This window comes from Pelodiscus sinensis, chromosome 1 (assembly GCF_049634645.1).
Source record: "Pelodiscus sinensis isolate JC-2024 chromosome 1, ASM4963464v1, whole genome shotgun sequence".
Taxonomy (NCBI): Eukaryota; Metazoa; Chordata; order Testudines; family Trionychidae; genus Pelodiscus; species Pelodiscus sinensis.
In genome coordinates this window covers 322106459-322130474 of record NC_134711.1, presented here as the reverse complement: position 1 = coordinate 322130474, position 24016 = coordinate 322106459, and the positions used below count along the sequence as shown (strand labels likewise).

Here is a 24016-nt window from a genome sequence, read left to right as displayed (position 1 = left end):
GTCCTATAGACAACCACCTAACCAAGATGATTCTTACCAACAACCACAGGACTTACCACACTAATACCAACCCTGGTACCTTCCCTTGCAACAAACCCCGTTGCCAGCTTTGTCCACATATTCACTCTGCTGATACCATTATTGGACCTAACCAAGTGAGTTATAAGATCAAGAACACATATTTCTGCGCATCCAGAAATATAATTTATGCAATCATGTGCCGAAAGTGTGTCTGTCTGCTATGTACATTGGACAAACGTCTCAGACACTTCGCCAAAGGATCAGTGCACACAAAACAGATATCAGACAGGATCACAAAGAAAAAACAGTTTCTTGCCATTTCAACCAGAAAGGACACTGTCTCAACGACTTGATTACCTGCATCCTGCTTCAAAGACCTTTTAAGACTTCACTTGAAAGAGAATCCTCTGAACTGTCATTCATGCTTAAATTCGACACTTTACACTCAAATTTGAATAAAGACGCTAATTATCTTACCCATTACAAAGATAGCTTCCCCAATTATCACCTCTAATATCATTAGCTCACAGACATTTACCTCCCCCTCTTCCCCCCTTCTATCTCCCTTCTGTTCTGAAATTTGATTTGTCCTTTTCATATGTGTTCATTTTTTTTAATTGTATCCTTTGGTATATATGGTTGTGACAATTTTCGTCCACTATTTGATCTGAGGAAGTGGGTCTGGCCCACGAAAGCTCATCACCTATTAAACCATCTTGTTAGTCTTTAAAGTGCTACACAGTCCTGTTTTTTGTTTCAGCTACACCAGACTAACACGGCTACATTTCTATCACTATTGAAGTCTCCAGAGACACTTGCTGCTGCTCTGTTCCCCATCTCCTTTTATAGGGCCTTCCTGGCCACTGATTAGCTGCTTCCTTTGTAGCTACTGTAGCCTACTTGGAGGACTTCTCTATAGTCTCTCTGGGGCAGGCTGTGACAAGGCCTCAAGCCTCCAGCAGGAGGCTTTGGAGTCTAGTCCACCCCATCATACTCCCATTTTATAGATGAGGAAATAACAGAAGAAAATTAAGTGACTTGCTTAATCCTGCAATATTACCTCACCCAGTTGTGTGTCTAATATTCTTGGACCAACACCACTACAACAGTGCTGCATTCCCCTCGAAACAACAGTACAGTATTATTTCTTGCAGTCCTGTGGGTTTCCCCTGGAGGTCTTCTACTGAATTAATGACCTTGCCTGAACTTGATTATATTGAAATGTGATGAGATGGCAGCCTGAAATGGTAACTTTTTGTAAAGAAGGTTACAGATTATTTCTAAAGGAGGAAGATATGTTTCCAAAGCAATATTAAGTATAGTGCATTAATTGATTTCCCTCTAATTGCATTAACACACTAGTATCTTAAAAATAGTATGCAATTGTAGGATGGTAACTTTTACTGTTGCCTCGTATCTTTAAGCTTTTTCTAGCATGTTGTAGACTATTCTAGTAATACAATTTAATTAAAGATGTCAGCCTTCAGTGATAGGTAAAAAAGCAACTGTTAGTATGAGTTAGCTACTCATTTACTCTGTGGACAGTACTATACCTCTTTCATGCTTATTTTAGTGCATGTTGGTAGTGGAAGTACTTTCTAGAACAGGGTGGACAAAATCAAGAGTAGGGGCCAGATCTGGTCCACCAAGCATTTTTCTCCGGCCCACCCAACTGATTAATGGAGCATGCAGACTCACAGCTAGCAGCATGTGTTTAGCTGCCCCTACCTCATTTTGCTCTGTCCTGCAGCTGAGCTGCTCCCAGGATTCTCCTGCTACCTATGCAGAAGGGAGTGAGGGGAAGATAGAGGGGAATGCTGAAGTCTGTGTGTCCCCCTGTCCCTGTCTCTTCAGAGCAAGGATTGGAGAAAGGGAAACACACAGCAGAGCTGCTCCAATCTGAAGCATGAAAGGTAAGCAATTCAGAGGAGAGCCTGTCTTTAGAGGCAGTACCTGTTTCCAAGATGTCAATGCTCGTTCTCCCTCCCCACCCACCCACCAGGGAGAGAACAGAGCAGGCCAGCTTTCCCTGTCTTAAAGAAACAGAGCATGGCTTCTCTCAGAAACTTACCTAGCAGCAGCCAGCACACACACTCTGTGCCATTGTCACACACATCCAGTCTGTGCCATGCTCTCTGTGCCACACTCACTCAATCGGTCTAACGAAGTCTGTCTCTCACACACAGTGTCTATTTGGGTATGTCTACACTACCACCCTAGTTCAAACTAGGGTGGTAGTGTAGACATACCCTTTCTCATTCACTGTAGCCCTCAACCCCACCCCTTTCAGAGGCAGAGTCAAGTCATGACCAAGAACCAAAATTCATGACATAAGAACATAAGACCTTAGATCTCTAGTAACAAAATTATATCACAAGGAGGAGAGAGAAAAATTGTTCTTCCTGGCCTCTGAGGATAGAACGAGAAGCAATGGGCTTAAGCTGCAGCAAGGGAGGTTTAGGTTGGATATTAGGAAAAAGTTCCTAACTGTCAGGGTGGTAAAACACTGGAATAAATTGCCTAGGGAGGTTGTGGAATCTCCATCTCTGGAGATATTTAAGAGTAGGTTAGATAAATGTCTATCAGGGATGGTCTAGACAGTACTAGGTCCTGCCATGAGGGCAGGGGACTGGACTTGATGACCTCTCTCTCGAGGTCCCTTCCAGTCCTAGTATTCTATGATTCTGTGATATAGCCTGATATACTTTATGAATTACTTGTGTGTGTTAAATCAACCCCAACTTGATGTGTTTGGATATCTTTGATTTTGATTCTGCAGCCACTGGTTCAATGAAAACTCAAAAATCAAGAGACTACCTGCTTGGAACAGTCAGGGTTCCGACCAAAGACCTGTTGATCAAAAGATCAGGTAAAGTGGAAATGCCACATTACTGACATGACCCATATAAGCAGTACTTTAGCAGTAACATACTGCATTGCTTATGCAGGTTATAGATTTGGCTTCCTATTTTCTGAAGCCAAAGTTCTCTGATAAGCATTAGTTTTTTTTAATTAAAGATTCCTTATTAAATCACATTTGTCTGAAGTTCATTGGAGATCACTTGTTGGGGTATGATATGTATAGTAGCTGATCTGCTAGGTTTCCCATGTGAAACAGAGACTCATTCTTGATGTTGGGAATAGCTCTTATATTAGACTATGAATGCATGTTCTACCACTCTTAGTGCAGTACTGATGAGAGAGGAGCCAGTCTGCCTTTCCAAATAGTGGTCCTGGAATAATGATCAGGGAAAGAGAAAATCCCTTTTCTTACATGTATTTCTCAAAGATGGAATAAGTGAGTCTGATAACTGTCTTTTGTTCTGTTGAAGGTATTACGGGATGGTACTCAGTAACCTTACCTGAGGAATTGATGCCTTCTCATTGCACAAACATCATGGAGACCATTGTAGGAGGTCTGGAGCTTTCTATTACTTTTGCTCATCATGATGACAGAGAACGAGTTGTGGAGGCTGCTAAGCTTTTAGGCTGGAATCAAGAGGAAAACCATGAAGACAGTATGGATGATGATGATGATTGGTATCAGAGCAAAAATCCTGCAACTGTGACCATTTCTACCCCCAGAGTGTGGCTACCAGTGCATTGTATACTACTTGCAGGCCAGACCCACATAAATAAAAGTACTTACAGCTATCTCCGATATAAATTGTATGATCAAGAAGCCATTTGGACTTCACTTCAGAGGCCTAAGTTAACTGAAGATGAAAAACATGTTACAGTGATGTACAAGAAAACAAAAGAGGTGAAACTTACAAGGAACCAGGCACTGTTGTGGTACTTCAGAGAGGAGAAGCTAGAAATCCAAGTGTGGCGGGCTTATGGGAAAGAAAACAAAGTTGAAAGACCACTTGATACAGATCGCCTTATTGGCTCTGCATTTGTGGACCTTGCAGCACTTGGACAGAGATCAAGGAAAACACTCACAGTTAGTGGTCAGTTTATAAAGAACATTCTTATACTTATACTTATTGTTGGCTAATCTTGTTTTCTTGAAAAGATGAGCAAGGTTAAGACAAAGAATTCAGAGTTCAAAACTTAGTGACTTATACTGGTGAAGAATTTGGTAGTGATCAGTATATGAGTGAAGAATTAGTGGCAGTGAATTGAGGAAGGATTCCTTATCAGAATCTGAATCACTGAATTAGTATTAATGATTATGACAGTAGCACAGTGAAGGAGCTGTTGGTTAGACTTCACACAAAAAATCTACATTGCCAGATAGTAGGTAAATTAAAGGTTGAGAAAATTGCAAGAACTTTGGAGTTTTCTACTCTGTTCTGGTTCTGTGTTTCACACATCACTGTGATATCAATTCTAGCTTAACCACCAGCTTGCAATCTGATCTTCTAAACAAATCAAGTCAATCTGTTTTGTCCAGGCTTGAACCTGAAGGGGTTAAAATTAGACATTGCAGGTAACCCGTCTCTTCACCCCCCCCCCCCCCCAAAAAAAAAAAACAAACCATACACAGACTGCATGTGAATTGTGTTTCTTGGATACAGTCACAAAATCATGCCAAAAACACTGTTTCTACCTGATATGTGAAGTTGAGAGAAGAGTCTGTATATCTTAATTTCAGTTCCCAGGGTGGAAATAAGAATTGATTTTCCTAGGGTTGCCCATAACTTTTTCTTTTACTACCAACCCCTGGGGGAATCTATTTATGTAGAGATGACACTATTAGACTTGAGATCCACCCTAATGATCTGAGAACAAACTTTTTTGTCTTCATGAAATATAAGAACTTTTTTCCAAGTTACTAAATTTTGTCTTGTTTGTAAATGCACTGTTACAGGTATCTATCCAGTGTTCAGGCGCAATGCTTCAAACCTCTCAGGTGCCGCTGTCAGAGTTCACATTACACTTACTTGTACTCATGCCCATATTACTTCTATTTGTGGATCTGAATGTGCTGAAGACGTCAGTAACAGTGAAGATGAAGGTGCAGGGGAGGTTTCTGACACAGGCCAGCAAGTCTTGAAAAACCATAATCACAAACTGAATTCCACAAGCTCAGAAATCCCCAGTGTGAAGCCATCTGAGGAGACTAACAGAGAGGCTCTAGAAAACACATTTGCTGTCACTGTCCTTGTGGAAAGAGCAATGCACTTAAGTTTAAAAGGTAAAGGAAACTTTCTCCAGTATCAGTTCTTTTAAAATATATTGTCAAATATTTTACAGTAATTTTAAAAATGCCCAAGGGATTTTACAAGACTTAATATTAACAGGAATATGTTCATTATGTTTTGATGTGTTAGGGTCACAGCCCCACACACTACATCATGTTAGTTTCAAGAGCATTTATTGTATTTCTTTTCTCCGTTCAAAATGGACATGAGCAAAATGTAAACAAACAGCGTTATGTTAAAAAATGTATCTGTTGAGATCACAAATGGATTCTTGAGTCAGAGGCTTGTCTGAATAGCAGCCCATTTGTCCATCCTTAATGCTAGTCAGTGTTGACAGAAGACATTCAGATTTGCAATTTTCAGCTTATTGTTCATTTCTGGAAATAAGGTAGTTACACAAAAGTAGGAATCTGGGAACTGCCAGAATCTATGGCAAAAAGGGATGATATAAGAATTTTTACAGATTGGAATGAACTCATTGTAACGTTGAGCAAGTCATTATGTCTGTTTTCTACTTTGTTAAATGAGAAAGATATTTAGATACCCAGTTACCATGCTGAACTACAAATAATTGCTTTTTAATTTATCTTTCCGTATGTCAATTCTGAACATGTTTTAAAAAATTCCATTTTACTGTGATTATACTTAGCACTTGGTGTGCTTGTAAGGTGACACACTTGCTGGCTTTTTTAAGCTGTTTGCTATTCTCTCCATTTGCAATTAGTACTAAATGAAGTTCTTTGTTGAAAAACAACTGAATCAATTCCTTGACATTTCTACATACATCTCAGGGTCCCGTTGCTCCTACATATCTTAGCCCCTATGTGTGAATTCAGAACTTAACACAGTGGGCCCTTAATTTTGATTGGCGCTTTTATGGTCTAGGCAATAATAGAATACAAATAATAAATACAGATTGAACCTCTCTAGTCCGGCACTGTCGCGACCTGACTAGTGCTGAACCAGAAAATTTGCCGGACCACAGGATGTCTATATTGTTTAGCAGCATTACCAACATTTCCACTCCTTACCGGGATATTAGAATATATTTAAGAATAAATTAGAGCTAACTAACAGCACAGAACACTGAGAGCTAGGACTGGTGGCTGTAACAAACTTTGTAACCATGGAAAACTTGACCAGACCCATAAGAAGTGGACATCCAGCTAACTAAAATCATGCCAGACCATGGATGTTGCCAGACCAGAAAGTGCTGAAGTAGAGGTTCAGCCTGTATTAATAATAAAAGCAATATGGCCAGCAGGACTATGCAGGAAGGCCCAGATTAGTTAGTGTTTTGAATTTTTTGTGTGGAAACATCCCAGTTAAGCTCTACTGTTAGATAATCTTTCTTAATTAATTTAAATGGTTGCCCTCAAGAGTTTACTGGCATGAGGTATTGCAAAACCGGAATAAAATGACCATTGACAAACCGTGCTTTAAGCACAAATGCTGCTAGTATTTTTGAATGAACAATGGTTCTATAATATTTTGAAGGTCATAGTCTCTATATGTTTTCAGGAACTTGATACAATTCTATTTGCTACTAAGAGGATTTTGGCATGCAATAAACAATGTTTCTTTTGTAAGTTTCAGATGGATTTTTTCTGGATACTGAGAGAGATGCTCTCAGGCAAGATAAGACTTGGGGAAACTTTATGCCTGTTTTAGCAAGAATATCTTAATAAAGAAAAGTTCATAGTGACATTGTAGATAACAAGGACAAAATTAATGTTACCATCTGGTACATTAAGGATGTCGGGTTTTGTGGAATTTTAATGGAACACTGTTAACTTAATAGCTAGTCAGTTTCCCAAAAAAAAATTGCTAACCTTAGGTGTGGGTACTAAACCTGTCTCTGAGTCTTCTACCAATTTATTGAAAAAACAATTAAGAGTCCTGTGGCACCTTAAGGATTTGGGCATAAGCTTTCATAGGCAGAGAGGAAGGTCCAGATTAGTTAATATTTTGCAGTTACATAGATGCATCTGACGAAGTGGGTCTTTGCCCATGAAAGCTTATGCCCAAATAAATCTGTTAGTCTGCCACAAGATTCCTCAGTTTTTTTGCAGATACTGACTAACACACCTATCCCTCTGATACTACCAATTTTTATGGTTGTATAATTACATTATCCCATTTTAATTGAAATGGGGGGTGGGTGGGAATGAAACTGATTGTATACAGATTGCTACCAAATACACAAAGTAAACTAAAAAATAGTTTTTTCTTTAACTTGTATTAGTTACTTTAATATTGGATGTAACCAGTAACAATAATAGAAAAAAGATGGACATGTGATTTTATTTAATTTGATGGTATTCCTTTAGAGTGCCATTACTAGTCTCCTAATGTCAGTTTCTCCCACGGTCCTACTCAGTTCTTCTGATTTTCCCAAGGAATAGACATTCATAGTATAATTTCAGTTATCCAGATTCCCTTTATCCAGAAATCCTAGTTATATTACCTAGTTATAGGCAACAGAGGATGGATCTTTTGATTATTACCTGTTCTGTTCATTCCCTCTGAAGCATCTGGCATTAACCTTTGCCAGAAGACATTATATTGAGCTAGATGGAACTTTGATCTGACTCAGTATGGCTGCTGTTACATTTTTATCTGAATCCCCCCTATAGTCCTATCACTGATTGAGTAACTAACATTAAGGCTAACAGATTTATTGGAGCATAAGCTTTCGTGGGCAAAGATCCACTTATGTTCCAATAAATCTGTTAGTCTATAAGGTGCCACAGGACTCCTCATCGCTTTTGCACATTCAGACTAACACAGGTACCCCTCTGATACTTAATATTAAGGCTGTGGGAGCTCTTATTTGGGAAGATTTCTGAAGTTAGGTATGAAGAAAATAAGAAAAGGGGGAGAAGAATGTGAGAGAGCGTAGAGTGGGGGGGGAGAAAAAACAGGCTAGAAATAAACAAGTGAAAGGGTTACAATGAAGACCGACAGGAGGAGGATTCAGGGAAAGGATGGGTGGGAGATGAGAGAAAATTGAGGAAAGAGAATGGGCCAGGAGGGAGGAAACGAAGGGAAGCTAGTGGAGAGGAAAGGAGTGAAGGGGGAGTAGCTGCAGGAGCCAAGAGCCTTCCTGTAGCTGCTTGAGCTCTTCCAGGCAGTGACAGCCCTTAGCAAAAAGCAGGCTAGGACTTGGAAAACGTTAGTTTTGCCAGACTGCCAAGGCTGGTTGGACATGTTACTTAGTTCTGCCCCTGCATGTGAAGAGACAGCTGGCTGCTCATCTGTTACAAACAGGCTTTGCCAGCTTATCTAATTGTATGTGTATCACCCACAGGCAGTATTTGAGCTGTCCCACTCACAATTCTGCCTACAATGGCAAGATTTGTGGTGCCTAGTTAAGCTGTAAGCTCTTTGTATGGTTGTAAAAAAGCAGACTGAACTCTGAAACGCTTCTTGTATATGAAGGAAGAAATTCCATTTCCCAGGCAGGAATTACAGATGACTTATGTGGCCGTTAACACAAAGTACAAACACAAAGTGGCACTTCTCACTCAGCCCTCTTGCTAATCTTTCATTGGAAATCGTGTAGCCAGAGGCTCAGTTCAGTCTACTAGAAGAAAAGTTGAATATATTTTCCCTTCTGAACTTGCTGGGAGACCAAGTGCTGCATATAAATTGTGTAAAATTGAGCATGCTGCTGAAGCCATCCTTATTTTTTAATCAGAGTGCAGCCCAGGGAGGCACTCTGACTACTAGAGCATGTCCCGGTCATGGTCTCTGCCACCTAGGTAAAGATGACCGATATAGGCTGTCTTGACCACTGTTGGCTTCTGGTGTTAATGCAGAACCCATTTCTAATATCTGTTAATATGTGAATGCCCTGCAAATGAGTCTTTTGTTAAATATGTTATTTCTTGCTGCATAGGAAAGGTCATCTTGTACCAGAAGGATGTGGGGAGACAAAATTGCTAGAGACAAGAGAAATCTCAAGTTGAGGGGTAGGAAAAAAATACCATTTGGACCTGTCTGACGTTCAGTGCTCTGTATGATCTCATGCAATACTCTGGTGTAGATTATGGTTTTAATCACTCTTTTGTGGTCAGAGGGGTCATGCAGCTGTAAAGAGGCAGCATGCTCAGTCCCCCAGAAGGCAGAAGAGGATCAATAGCAATCTCTCTTCCACCCCTGTACCTCCTTGACTAAAACCTCACCTAATAGCAAATTCAGTAGCTCATATTCATCACCAGAACAACTCCACTGGCAATTAGACAGCATGATGGTAAAATGCCATAATACTTTTTCTAGTAGGCTGTGTCTAGACTGCATCCCTTTTCCGTAAAAGGGATGCAAATTAGACATATAGCAATTGCAAATGAAGCGGGGATTTTAACCCCTCCCCCCCCCCGCTTCATTAGCATAAAAATGGCTGCCGCTTTTTTCCGGCTCGGAGCTTTGCCGGAAAAAAGCGCCAGTCTAGACGCGGATCTTTTGGAAAATAAAGCCTTTTCCGAAAGATCCCTCACAAAGAGAATTGTGGCTGCAAAGTTTGCTAATGTTGACATGACCTAAGAGGAAGGGTTGCAAAGCAGAGAGAGAATTGGGGTTGTTAATCCTCTGTCAAAGGATCCTCCCAAAGTGCACAAATCAGGCCAGACTTGTAACCTCTCATTTTTCCAATATAATTCACTATAGATATTTGCAGAATGTAAAGCACCCAGTGCTTTCCAAGGCACTGTATATTCCAAGTCTTCTGTTTTTTTTGGAAAGGGTTCAAATTTCTGGGTATGACCTTGTGTTATGTGAATACACATTGTCTGCCACTGGAGCCAAACTAGGTCAAACCAATTAACTGATTACGGTATCTTTTTTCTCACAAGACTTTTCCCTGGTTTTTAAAAAACAAAAAATTGGGGGAGAGGGTATTTGTGTTTCCAGCCCTGAATTGTTTTATGCAAGTCATAATAATCAGTTTGTAACAAAAACCTTGCAAAGCTTTCACTCCTGTATTTCAAAATAAATGCCATCTATGGTAGCTCAGCTTCATGTTGTTAAGCTCCTGTTTGCAATGGTATTAAAAACACAGAGTTTGCTAAAGCTTTTAAAAATCCTATCTTACAGCCACTTCAGTGAAGGCCAGTTGGGAGCCTGTTATGTATGGCCTTGTGGTTAAAAACTAGGACTGGGGCTCAGGAGATCAGTTGTTCTTTGCTGTGGAGTGGATTCTTTCCCTTTGGGAAAATCATTTAGGCCTTGTATGCACTAGACTTCCCCCCTAAAATTTCCCACTGGTGCAGCTAGCTATAGGACTAGTGCAGTGACGTGTTAGTGGCCACCAGTGTTCTAACCACTGTATTCATCCCTGCTCAGAAAATGTCCAGATGACACTATGGTAAAAACACCAGAGGCTTCCAGCATCTTCTTATGACAAGAAAGCTGGCTAGAAGGCCGGGCCCAGCGGGTAGCGATCAACAGCTCGATATCAGGATGGTGGTCGGTTTCTAGCGGAGTACCCCAAGGTTCGGTTCTAGGACCAGTTTTGTTCAATATCTTTATTAATGACCTGGATGAGGGGATGGATTGCACCCTCAGCAAGTTTGTAGATGACACTAAGCTAGGGGGGAGGTAGATACACTTGAGGGCAGAGAGAGGATTAGACAGATTGGAGGATTGGGCCACAAGAAATCTGATGAGGTTCAACAAGGACAAGTGCAGAGTCCTGCACTTGGGACAGAAGAATCCCAAGCATTGTTACAGGCTGGGGACCAACCAGCTAAGTAGTAGTTCTGCAGAAAAGGACCTGGTGGTTACAGTGGATGAGAAGCTGGATATGAGTCAACAGTGTGCCCTTGTAGCCAAGAAGGCTAATGGCATATTAGGTTGCATTAAGAGGAGCATTGCCAGCAGATCCAGAGATGTGATTATTCCTTTTTATTCAGCTCTGGTGAGGCCACATCTGGATTATTGTGTCCCGTTCCAGTTTGAGAAGCAGCATTCTATCCCAGGCCCCACCTGGGCTGGGCTGGGGGAAACATTGCACAGGGGGAAAGGACATGGGTGGGTACTGGCATCTGTGCAGTGAGGTGGAGTTGGCTTGTTTGGGGTGTCCCTGACTTAACTTACTGCAGTCCTCTCTGTCTGGCTGGGTTGGAAGGAGGAGGGGAAAGCAGACTGCATGGGTGGGTGGGTGCCAGGACATTTGCATGATTACATTTCAAATAAAGTTTACAGAGATGTTAGTGGCTTAAGGTAAGAAAGAAAAAGATTTTTGTAACAGAAATTTGGAGTGTTGCAAATATCTAAAACTGATCTTAATTATTTTTTAAATCCCGTGTTACTAATTAATACATGCTATATTGTATTGCATTAAGGCCAGATCTTTGCTATGTGGGAGAGTTCTGGCTCTTATGAGTCAAAAATAGACTCATAGACTTTAAGGTCAGAAGGGACCATTATGATCATCTAGTCTGACCCCCTGCACACTGCACAGGTGTGATGCTAGTTGTTTTGTAGGATGAAACCTTATTTTTTCAAGCTCGTTGTAACATGAATCTGTCTACAACCCTAAAACTATGTGTTAATTTGTTCTGGGGCTTCTACTTATATATGTGTGTGGGGGGGTGTTTTTTGTTTGTATTGGTGGTGCACATCCACACGCTACCTTAATATTGGTCTTGCACGTAAGAAACTTCAACCCGCCCAAAAGAAAATTCAAGCTGCCCTAGGACAGAAAATGTAGTTAGAGGGAACATTGTTGGTGATGAGCCAGAAATAACTCAGTTTGACTTCTGGATTCCAGAATGTGTTTGCAGAACTGACGGGGTTTATTTTTTTTAAGATGGTCAAGTTTTTATCTGTCATCAACAATCACAGAACACTGCTGTCATTTTAAGAGTCACTTTTCGAGTAAAGGTACACACTAGTATTTTGCAGTCCACTGCTATCCTAACTGGAACTGGTGAGTGTTAGCAACATCCTGGGCTAGCTCTGCTGTCTGAAGCAAGCCACCAGCTGTTGGGTTGAGCTGGCCTTTACCATCTTGCATAGTTTTTATCTTTGTTGCAAGATGTAACCATTATTATCTGTAACTAGTAGGTTTGTTCTGCTGGTAACATAGTACTTAATTTTTTAATGAAATGATTAATCATTTGCCTTATTCTAATCACAATTTGCTATATTTTAGGGAGTCCTCTCACCGAGCGTGGAGTAACAGCACCTAGTAGCTATGTGACTTTTGCAGTTGCCGATGCAGATGCTCCAATAGCCACTGCAATAATAGAAAATACTGACTCACCAGTTTGGGACTTTCAGCAACAAACAAGGTATGTAATGCCTTTCAAAGGTAGGCACTTTCATAGCAATGGTGTTTGGCAGTTAGTGGCCAGACACTGTATGGATTGATGCATTTAGCAGAGTGCTCCTCCAGTGACTGGACCTTCTATGTTATGATTTCTACAAGTTGTTTTATCACCATTCACAGTTTTATACAAGTTCCCTTGTGGTCCAGAAACAGCAGCTTTAATCAAGTAAACAGAGAGAGACTTTCTCTAGTCAAAGCATTAGGAGAATTGCTAAGCTTGTGGCAGCTAAAAATCCATGTTTGCATATCTTACAGTAGCTCTAATGCCTATAATGTCTGGATTGAGTTGTATGAGGGAAGGTATAGTCTGGGCTAAAATGCAGAACTAGGGGTCAAACCTATATTGTATTTCTGGCTGCACCCTAGATTTCTCATGGTATTAAGCAAGTCATTTAACTTCTCTGTGATTGTTTCTCCAACTGTAAATTGGAGCAGTAACGTTTTTCTTCCTCACAGGGCTGTCAGGAGGATTAATTCATTAATGTTAGAAAAGTTCTTGCACTTTCTCTTTATTATGTTTGTAGAGTGCCTAAAACAATACGGTCCTGGTCTGTTGCTGGGGTTCTTAGGCCACTGTACATTTAATAAAAATAATTTACACTAGTAAATCTGTGGTGAAAATGTCATGGTATCTACAAAGTTTGGAAGTCAGGTCTTCAAATTAAACCTGACACAGTTGTCATTAGGATTTTCTAAGCTGAAAGAAGTCAACTGTCATTAATTGATGAATAAAATATCTTTATGGTGTTGTAGCTGTGTCGATCCCAAGATATTAGAGAGAGAAGGTGGATGAGGTTGATTGGACCTACTTCTCCTACTGAGAGAGACAAGTTTACACAGAGCTTTCTGGGTAAATTCATCTTGCTCACCAACTGAAGTGGGTCAAATAAAAACTATTACCTCACACACATTGTGTCTCAATAACTAATATGTAGCATGTTAGGCACTAATTTGTTGGTCATAGACTGAGTGGAAATTACTCCAGTGATAGCACACAGGCAGGTCTGGCAGCTAGATAGTTTTTATATTGCAGAGACCAATCATTCAAACACTGATAGCTGCAGTTACAAGTTTATTTTCTAAAGTTATTTGTGCTCATAGCCAATCTTGAATACTAAAAGTATTCCACATGACCTGAAAATGCCTTGGTAAGTAAGGAATTTTGTGTTGTCACAATTTTTGGGAGGATTTGGGAAGTTTTTTGAAGAAATTAGGGTACAGTGTTTTAGGTGACCATCTTAGTCTTGATTAAAAGTTTGCTATCATAGTGTTTGATAGTATTTTCAGTTATCTTTTTTTCTCTGTTTTCACTATCCTAAAAAAAATTTAGAATAGGAGAGAAATAAAACTTATCCTACTCTTGGATAAGCAGAATACAAGCCCATGTGGCAGTAATTATGCACAGTGCACTGATTTCCCGCCTTTTTCCCCCACCTTACTCAGAGAATACTTTTCTTTAGGTAGGCAAAATGTTATTGAAATCCCAGAGAAAAGTTATTGAAATGCCTTGTTAGCTTCTGAAAAATGTTATTCTTCTCCATAACAGATTATGATTTTATTCTTAATAGGCTATCCAAAGAACTTCTGCTGGATCCGCAGCAAACTCTGGTCTTCAAAGTGTGGCATAAAGCAGGTAAACCACCATGATGCAACACCAAGAAGAATGCTTATCATACATCCCTGGCTTCTGTGCATGCAGTGGGTAGTTTGGTTCTTTCCAACAGAAGCAGCCCCATATGCAGGGGGCCTCACTCTTGAGATGCAGGTGGGAAATTAGCCCCAGCCAGCCAAGGCATGGGGGAGGGAGGCTCACGCAGCATGCCATTTCTGCCTTTCCCTCAGCTGGCTGCAGCACACTTACTTGGGAGATCAAAAGGGGTGCGTTTGCACCCTTGCAGTCCACATTTACAAAAAAAAGCACACACACTCCCACAGAAATTCCTGTGTACAGGCCTGAGAAGGAGATAAGAATTTCAAATACATTAGTGGACTCTGTTGGGATTATACTAGCTAATCCATCCCATTCATTTCCTGTCTTGCAAATGCCCTTGTAGCTGTGAGGAGCTTTTAGCTAGTTTTTACTTAAGTTGAGGTTTCAAATCTTGCTTCACACTCATTTTAAACTGATAGGCTGCGTCTAGATTGGCATGATTTTCCGGAAATGCTTTTAACGGAAAAGTTTTCCGCTAAAAGAATTTTTGGAATAGAGCGTCTTGATTGGCACGGACGCTCTTCCGCAAAAGTACTTTTTGCGGAAAACCGTCCGTGCCAATCTAGACGCGCTTTTCCGCAAAAAAGCCCCGATCGCCATTTTCGCGATCGGGGCTTTTTTGCGGAAAACAAATCAGAGCTGTCTACACTGGCCCTTTTGCACAAAAGCTTTGCGCAAAAGGGACTTTTGCCTGAACGGGAGCAGAATAGTATTTCTGCAAGAAGCACTGATTTCAGACAGTAGGAAGTCAGTGCTTTTGCAGAAATTCAAGTGGCCAGTGTAGACAGCTGGCAAGTTTTTCCGGAAAAGCGGCTGATTTTCCGGAAAAACTGGCCAGTCTAGACACAGCCATAGAATTTTACACAACAGATTTTCCTGAAGAGGGCAAAAGAATGTTCTGCTATCGCCTACACACCATCATCCAATGTCTCTTGCTGTCAGCAGAGGCAGTTATCATCCTATTAATTTATGGCATTCAATCCCATTTCTTCCCAGTGCCTTATTTTAGGCTTTTTCATAGACCTTCCCCTAATCCTTAAGAAAGCATGGAAGGCCAGATTCTTACCAGCTCCTATAAGTGCCAGTCCCATCTTCAGTCAGCCTAAGAGCTCTAAACTCAGCAAACCACAAATCCTTACAAGTCCAAGCCATTCCAACAGGAGAAATCTTTGTGTAATATTCCCTGATGTACTTCTTACAGGCATTATTTAAAATAGAATCTGATTTGCTGATAAAGATTACAAGCCCTGTCAGAAGGTAGGCTACTTTTATTCTCTGCTACAGCTACTCATGGCTGGATCCTTTGCTAGTTATTACCAAATGTCACCAAATAATTTTATAACCATATGAATATATTTTTAAAATGAAGTTATAGCCAAAATTGCATTTATCAGGACAGAAGAAGGCCATAGGCCTTGTGCATAGCAACATAACTAAGTCTGTAAGTATAGGTAAAGTGGATACATCCTGTTTGTTGTTACAATGGTAGAGGTACTCACTGTCCCTATTATTCTTTGATCATGTAATTGTTAAACTAGATCCTCCATTGTTTAATTGCTACATAACAAATGCAAATTCAAAAAATATGCTGTGGTTTTGGGCAGTTAGCTGTATTTTACTTTATTTTTTCCAATTTCTGACTCAAAATACCAATTTTTTAAAATGTATTAAAGTTTAGCTAACTAATTTTTGCCACAGAAACTTTTATTCTGAGTCTATAAGATGTCTATTAGTGTGATAGACTTCTGCTCTATTGTTTAAAAAAATCCATTAGCCATTGACACAATCTCTGTTGGAAGTTTTTTGCAAAAAGAACAACTTGAACATCTGGAGTAATCCAAACAATGTCTCCTTTTGTCTTTGCTGGTAGGATTGTTTGTTCCTGTACCTGCTGACATATGTGCAGGAGAGAGCAAACAAGCTATTGCAATAAACATAATAGTGTAACAGTGATCACACATAGGCATTTTAAAAATTCTTCGAAAATGAAAAGGGAATATTTTGGTAAATAAAAACAAACTAAATCCTTGATCCAGAGGAAGGTCATGGAGCTCTACAAATTGGCTTTAGGTTTTTTTGGTTGTTTTTTTTTTTTTTTTGTCCAACTCTCTTGGTTTTCCGTTTCTCCCCCTGCTTTTTTATTTTTCCCTTAAACTGTTCAAGCTATCAGTGCCTCTTGCATCACTAGCCTTTCTGAAATCTTGGTTCATAAGTGTATAGGCCTTCATGTAATATCAGAGGTGAAATGAAGGCATTGTCTGCGTAAGCATGAGTTAAGGCCTTCGGTTACTTTAAATCTTACACTGATCTAAGTGCTGGTAATATCAACAACTGCAGTAGCAATAATGAGTTTTAGCAAGTAAGGGAAAGAGAGGAGAACTGGTTGTAAAATGCATTTGTGATTTTTTTCAAGTCTAAACATGTCTCTAACTAATGACTAGAGATCTTGAACGTTAAGTTCGTGGGTATATTATTTGGTATTTTAAACCTATACTCATACCTCTACTTATTTCCTTAAATTTTTGGAAGCTCTGTGATTCCTTGGTAGACTGTTGCGGTGTCCTATAGCATCATACCAGCTGTTGCTACCTGGAGTGAAGTAGATATGCTCAGACCTACAACTTCCATATTGCTAACCAGCTGTGTTACTTGCAGCCTTAATACACTTTTGTATAAACAAATCATTTTTAGATGTTTTGGAACTGTGGCATTCTGAGTGATACTGTTAGCCCACAAGAGAATTAAATCTGGGATGGAGTAGGAAGGCTGGATTTTCTTTAGGACTGCAAGACCCCTATAGATGTACCTAGACTTTCTGCCAGGCAGAGAAAGGGTTTATAAGTGCAATAGCAGTTTTTGTGTAATCCTTAATACATTGGGTCCTTCACCTTATCTATTTTAATTTCTTTATTATTGCTGCTACTTTGAACAAGATAAATATTTAATAGAATAATTAACATTACTATTAAACTAGAGAGAAGGAGAATTATTATAGCCTCCAGCTGCCTCTCTAACTGTTCCTGTTGGATGTGCCCGCTCCCACTCAAAACCAATCTCTCCAGAACTGAATTCCTGTTTGGCAGTTTTTTGGTCTCTGTTCTCTATCACTGTCACCAGCTCAACTAATCTTCCTGTCTCCCAGGCTCATAGCTTTGGTTTAATCCTGGAATATATTCTCCTTCCCCTTTAAAAGCGATTTCTTCCTCCTCACCATAATCTGCACCTGTCCCGTCTCTCTGTCCCTAGCACTAAAACTGCATGGGTGGGCCCGGGTCACTTTCTTTTTCATTATTGTAACCTGCCTTCTGACCACGCTACTTATGTGCTCAGACTTTTACATTTTAGCCAAAATTCACTTTTTTCTCTGATCATTCCATTCATGTTGTTACCTCCTCATATGCCTTCCTTGTCTTTCTGTTTTTAGGAACATCATATTCAGGCTCTTTTGTCCTCAACTCTAAGGCTTTATGTAATCTTACTGCCACATAATGTCTCTGACATTTCTCCCTCCATTCATCCCTATGATGTTGTCTTATATTACAGCTTCTTCTTTTCCTTCTTCACCATCTTGGTTTCATGTCTGCACTCCTACTCCCTCCTGCATTAGAAGCATTTTCCCTTTTCTTATCCAGCAGAAAACCTGTCTCCTCCTTGAACCCTTCCTAAAATCCCACTTGTTAGGAGTATTATTTCTGCGCAGTTCTCAGATTCCATAATCCCTACTCTCTTTTTATCTGAACTTGTCCTTTACCTTTTAGATGTTCTCTGCTTTCGATCTGCTTTGAGTTTTGCTCTTTAAAGTTGTGTAAAGTTTCAGGACTGTTTGTTTGATTGTTTTAAAGTGTGCAGATGTTACACTTGCATGCCTTAGTTTTAACTGCCTGTTTTACACTTTTCTTTTCCCACAGAAGTTGAACGAGTGATAGGATTTGCAACCGTGGATCTCTCACCCCTTCTTTCTGGCTTCCAATTAGTCTGTGGGTGGTACAATATTACGGACTTAAGTGGACAATGCAGAGGGCAGATTAAAGTTGCTATTTCCCCTCTTGAAAGTATAATTCATCTCAAAGAAGTAAGGCAGGCAAGGATTCGAACCAAAGCACCAGGTTCATCAGTATGTACTCCAGATTCTTTCTATTCCCTAGTCTGGTTTAGTTGCTAATAACCCACAGTGAATTTTCTGGATTCACAAAATGAAAAATTAACTATATACAACAGATTGGCAGAAATGTGTAGTGGATTGAGCATGGAGCTACAAGTGTTGGAAATTCCTGAATTCTCGATTTTAAAATTTATTTATTTATTACAACATATTTACCTATAGACCAGAGCCCCATTATTCTAGGAGTTTTATATCAGAGAAATACCTGCCTGACAGCTTGGAATGTAAGAGAAAGACACACCTGTATGCAGTTATTACATGTTACAATAAGATTACTATATACTAAAAACATAATTTTTCTCTCTTTTTCAGTTTTCCTATCTGTGTATTTGATAGCACTCTGTATATAGTCAGTTTTACTGTTTCCCCTGCATGATCATTTAATCAGTTTCCCCTATTGTTTGTGTGGATCTTTTTCACACAGCAACAGTGGGACCAGACTTTTTTTTTTTTTTTTTAAAGATTTGTCTGTAAAATCATAAAAAATGGCAGGGGGACTTGGTGCTATAACTTGGCTTTTTATCTAATGTTTATAAAAACAGTTACAATTTTAAGTTTGCTTGTTCCCTTTGGTCAATGTTTGTAAAGTGGTTTGACAATATAAAGCAGTATACAACACTGAAGTGTATACTGTTGGTTAGTTCAGAGAAGTCTCACGTTTATTTATTCTTCTTGTGGCAGATTCCTGCCCACAGTCCTTTTTCCTTCGAAGCAAGGACCTTTTATACTGCATTTCCCAACTATGTTACAAGATACCCTGGACAACTGTTGAGTACTTCATCAAAGGATTTTACTACTCAGGAGCGGTAAGAAAACTGATAAAAGAATATCTCTGGAATAAAATAAGAAGAGTAAATATTTTTTTCGTAGCTTGAAAATTTTATCCCACACCTACCAGCCCAAATTCTGAGTCTACTGACCCAGATTAAATATACCTGTGATGCCACTCCTCTCGCTCCAGATCCATGCCCATGCGATTTAAGGAGTTAAAACACTTGTGTGCAGAACTTGTGTTTAATATTAAGATTGTCAATCAACTTTCTAATAAACATATTTTTGAGTGACTGTTCCAAAAGATGCTAATCTCCTCATGTCCTGATAACCACTCCTTGCCACAACGTCACAGCCTGTCTCCATTGGGGCACCCTGCTGCTTCTTTCACTCCCAGTACCCTGCCCAGATATAATGTAATATCACTGCCAATACTGGCTGTTGTTTTCCTCTGCTCTGCTTAGTGGGATTTGGGGAAGAGATGCGTGTGTATGATATCCCTGTGTATTTTGTCGTATTTCTTTTTGTGGTTACCAAATAAGGGGTGGAGAGGTATGCCCATATTGCACATCCCTGAGACCAGCTTTGATAAATACCCTGCAGTAGTTTCTGCCTACTCTTATTGAAAACAAGTGCTTATGGGAGCATCGTTTTTGTTCATTGCTGACAGTAATAGTAACTACAGCTCAAATGAGCAATATGTGCAAAAGATAATTAGTTCGTGGCTTGTTTGGAGTGTGTGGAAGTTAATCCTTCTACATAAAACCTAGAAGCAGTTAGGCAATATTTTATTAGTTCTGTGTGTTAAAGTTTGCAAAGAACATCAGCACTAGCATATAGTGTTCTTTCTTCATCTGAACAATCGGTAGTTCGGCTCCAGACCAGTCATTGTAAACTGGCACTTCTGTACTTTGGCTGGCTGCAACTTCTGTGTTAAAATGGAGGGTGCCTGCAATCTACTCTGTTATAATGCAAATTGGGTGCAGTTCTTTGGCTCTCTGTAAATTACTAGTGTTATTTTTGCCAAATTGTATATGCTCTGGCTTAATCCAGTAACACTTTTTTAATAATGCAGAAGGTGTGTTTTTAACAAGCTTTGATATTTTTAATTGGCAGATCTTTAATTGGTAGAGGTATCATTCTGGTGCGTGCTTATAAATATGTACCCATTTTTAGCAGAATTAGTCCCACGGAGACATGGACACCTCGTCATGAAGAGCACATGCAAAATGTCCGCAGATTTCATGAATCCCTGCAGCAGGTGGAAGGGAATGCACAAAAGGCTGGAAGAGTAGATTCCCTATCACATTCATCACGTACTTCACTTCTAAGTGCTCTGAGGTAAAGCAAACCCATGGTTCCCAATGTGGTATATGGATTAGATTCAGTATATCTTGAAATTCTGCAATTCTTGCAACCTTTAAAATAAACTAAAATAAATATAGTAATCTTATGAAACTGAGTGTTGGTGGTATAGTAGTGTAATATAATAGCAATACTAAAACAAGACTAGATTAATGAGGATTGGTACAGGTTAGATTTGAGGAGCTTCAGCAGAGCTATGAGAAGCCCCAGGACTGGAATAGCAGCAGTGTTTGTTAATCAAGACTGAATACTTAGCACTAGCCATCTCTATCACCTGTAACTTAATTAATTCTGTTAGGGTATGTCTACACTTGCACCCTAGTTCGAACTAGGGATACAAATATAGGCATTCGGATTTAAATTTCCCACACTTCATTAGCATGATCTCGCCAGCGCGCTAGTTCAAATCACAGCTGATTCAAACCAGGAAGTGCACGCCGGGACATGGTAGTTTGAACCAAAGCCCTTGGTTCAAACTAACGTTACTCCTCATTTTTGTGTGCCGGCGAGATCATGCTAATGAAGTGCAGGATATTTAAATCCCCGTTTCATTAGCAATTTCGAATGCCTGCATTTGCATCCCTAGTTCGAACTAGGGTGCAAGTGTAGACATACCCTTACAAAGCTGTTTGAGAGGAAAACGAACAAACCTTGTAAACATTTTGATCACACACACATTTCAAAGCATGTAATGAGTTTCCCTTTGTTCTTTTCCTGTTTGGCACAGAGACAATCATTTCTAGGCTGGGATCTTATGAATGAAATTTTTGGCTGGACAATAGTTTTGTAGTCTAGTTCTAAACCTTAGGAAAAGGTTAATTAGATGAGTATTTATGTATTATTAATCCTTATGTTCTCTTGCATGGCTTCCAGAAAAAACTTGACTGAACTAGATGAGATTCAGAGATACTTCAATCAGAAATTAACCGGCTCTTTCCCTACCATTGACTGTGGCAGCACATCAAAGCAGGATGGGGATTGCCTAGAGTTTAGGACCAGAACGGTAGATCCTGATAGACACCATCTTTTGGAAAAATCCAGTCACTTGGTGTCTCAAGTCAGCATGCTGATAAATGGTAAGAAGTTACCTGGTTTGGAATACTTTACCAAAAGCTACAGAGATTGGGTAATCCCTTATTTTAAGTCCCCACTTCTAGCTCCCAAACTCCTTAAAGATAAGAAAAAATTGCATCAGAAGACCAACCTCTAACAGACAAATAATTGATGTTTGTCCCTGGGGAAGTTGATCCATTTTTTAGTGGCTGTGTCGAAGTTTTAGCTGACAAGCCTAGTAAGTAAAATGTGTAAATATAGCAATAGAAAGGTGGGATTAAGTAGTAGTTTGTGATTGGTTTCTATCCTGTTAGTTACATTCTAGCCTACCTAAATTTCTCCATGTAATTCCACATTTATCTGTTTGTTCTTCACTAGTGTAGAAGGAAGAACAGCAAAATAGAGAATAGATTTCAGGAAGGCAGATTTTAGTAAACTCAGAGAGCTGGTAGGTAAGTCCCATGGGAAGCAAGACTAAGAGGAAAAACAACTGAAGAGAGTTGGCAGGTTTTCAAAGGGACATTATTAAGGGTTCAAAAGCAAACTATTCTGCTATGTAGGAAGATAAAAGTATGGCAAAAGACTGCCTTGGCTTAACCAGGAGATCTTGCATGATCTAAAAATCAAAAAGGAGATCAAATTACAAAGGATGAATATAAGCAAACTACACAGGTATGCAGGGGCAAGATTAGATCGGCAAAGGCACAAAACGAGCTCAAACTAGCTACAGACATAAAAGGGTAACAAGAAGACATTCTATAAACATATTAGAAGCAAGAAGACGACCAAGGACAGGGTAGGCCCACTGCTCAGTGAAGAGGGAGAAACAATAACAGGAAACTTGGAAATGGCAGAGGTGCTTAATGACTTCTTTGTTTCAGTCTTCACCAAGAAGTCTCATGATGAAGGAATGCCTAACATAGTGAAAACTAGTAGAAATGGGGTAGGTTTAGAAGATAAAATAAAATAAAAAAACAAGTTAAAAATTACTTAGAAAAGTTAGATGTCTGCAAGTCACCAGGGCCTGATGAAATGCATCCTGGAATATTCAAGGAGCTGATAGAGGAGGTATCTGAGCCTTTAGCTATCATCTTTGAAAAATCATGGAAGACAGGAGAGATTCTTACACTGCCCATCTATAAAAAGGGAAATAAGAACAACCCAGGAAACTACAGAGCAGTCAGTTTAACTTCTGTGCCAAGAAAGATAATGAAGTGAGTAATTAAGGAATTCATCTGCAAATATCTGGATGAAAATAAGGTGATGATAACAACCAGCATGGATTTGTAAAGAACAAATCATGTCAAACTAATCTTATAGTTTTCTTGGATAGCATAACAAGCCTTGTGGATAAGGGAGAAGCAGTGGACGCAATATACCTAGACATTAGTAAGGCATTTGATACAATCTTGCATGGTTGTCTTATCAATAAACTAGGGAAATACAACTTAGATGGGAATACAATAAGGTGGGTGCATAACCGACTGGATAACCGTTCTCAGACAGTAATTATTAACAGTGCACAATCATGCTGAAAGGGCATAACAAGTGGGGTTCTGCAGGGGTCAATTTGGGGACCAGTTCTGTTCAATGTCTTCTTTAATGATTTAGATATTGGCATAGAGAGTATGCTTATTAAGTTTGCAGATGATACGAAGCTAGGAGGGGTTGCGACTGCTTTGGAGGATAGGGTCATAATTCAAAATGATCTGGACAAACTAGAGAAATGGTCTGAGGTAAATCGGATGAAGTTCAATAAGAACAAATGCAAAGTACTCCACTTAGGAAGGAACAATCAGTTTCACACATACAGAATGGGAAGGAGTCCTGCAGAAAGGGATCTAGGGATCATAGTGGACTACAGAATGACCGTGTTGCAAAAAAAGCAAACCTGATACTGGGTTAACAGGAGCGTTGTGAGCAAGACATGAGAAGTCATTCTTCTGCTCTAATCTGCACTGATAAGACCTCAAATGGAGTATTGTGTTCAGTTCTGGGTACTCCATTTCAAGAAAGATGTGGAGAAATTGGAGAGGGTCCAGAGCAGAGCAACAAGAATGATTAAAGGTCTAAAGAATATGAGTTATGAGGGAAGACTGAAAGAATTGGGCTTGTTTAGTTTGGAAAGGAGAAGATTGAGAGGGTTTTTCAAGTATTTAAAATGGGACGGAGAAAGAGGGCAGAGACAAATTGTTCTCCTTGGCCTCTGAGGATAGGACAAGAAGCAATGGGCTTAAGCTGAAGCAAAGGAGATTTAGGTTGAACATTAGGAAAAACTTCCTATCAGGGTGGTTAAACACTGGAATAAATTACCTAGGGAGATTGTGGAATCTCCATCTCGGGAGATATTCAGGAGCAGGTTAGATAGACATCTGTCAGGGATGATCTAGATCATAGGTTTTCCCAAACTGGAGGGTGCACCCCCCTGGGGGGGGCATGAAGAAATTTCG

General features: G+C 39.7%; 1 protein-coding gene across 3 annotated transcripts in view; it reads left to right on the top strand.

The window, feature by feature from the left end:
• C2CD3 (C2 domain containing 3 centriole elongation regulator) overlaps positions 1-24016 on the top strand; it is an 83213-nt gene that overhangs the window by 38488 nt on the left and 20709 nt on the right. For 2 of the 3 annotated variants that reach the window (XM_075919583.1, XM_075919585.1), the window contains exons 22-30: positions 2801-2890; positions 3354-3974; positions 4838-5164; positions 12328-12466; positions 14073-14137; positions 18124-18329; positions 19059-19183; positions 20325-20489; positions 21387-21589. In XM_075919583.1, the coding sequence (XP_075775698.1) occupies positions 2801-2890; positions 3354-3974; positions 4838-5164; positions 12328-12466; positions 14073-14137; positions 18124-18329; positions 19059-19183; positions 20325-20489; positions 21387-21589 (1941 nt within the window). The remainder of the gene's footprint in view (positions 1-2800; positions 2891-3353; positions 3975-4837; positions 5165-12327; positions 12467-14072; positions 14138-18123; positions 18330-19058; positions 19184-20324; positions 20490-21386; positions 21590-24016) is intronic. The other variant, XM_075919584.1, reaches the window with a different exon arrangement.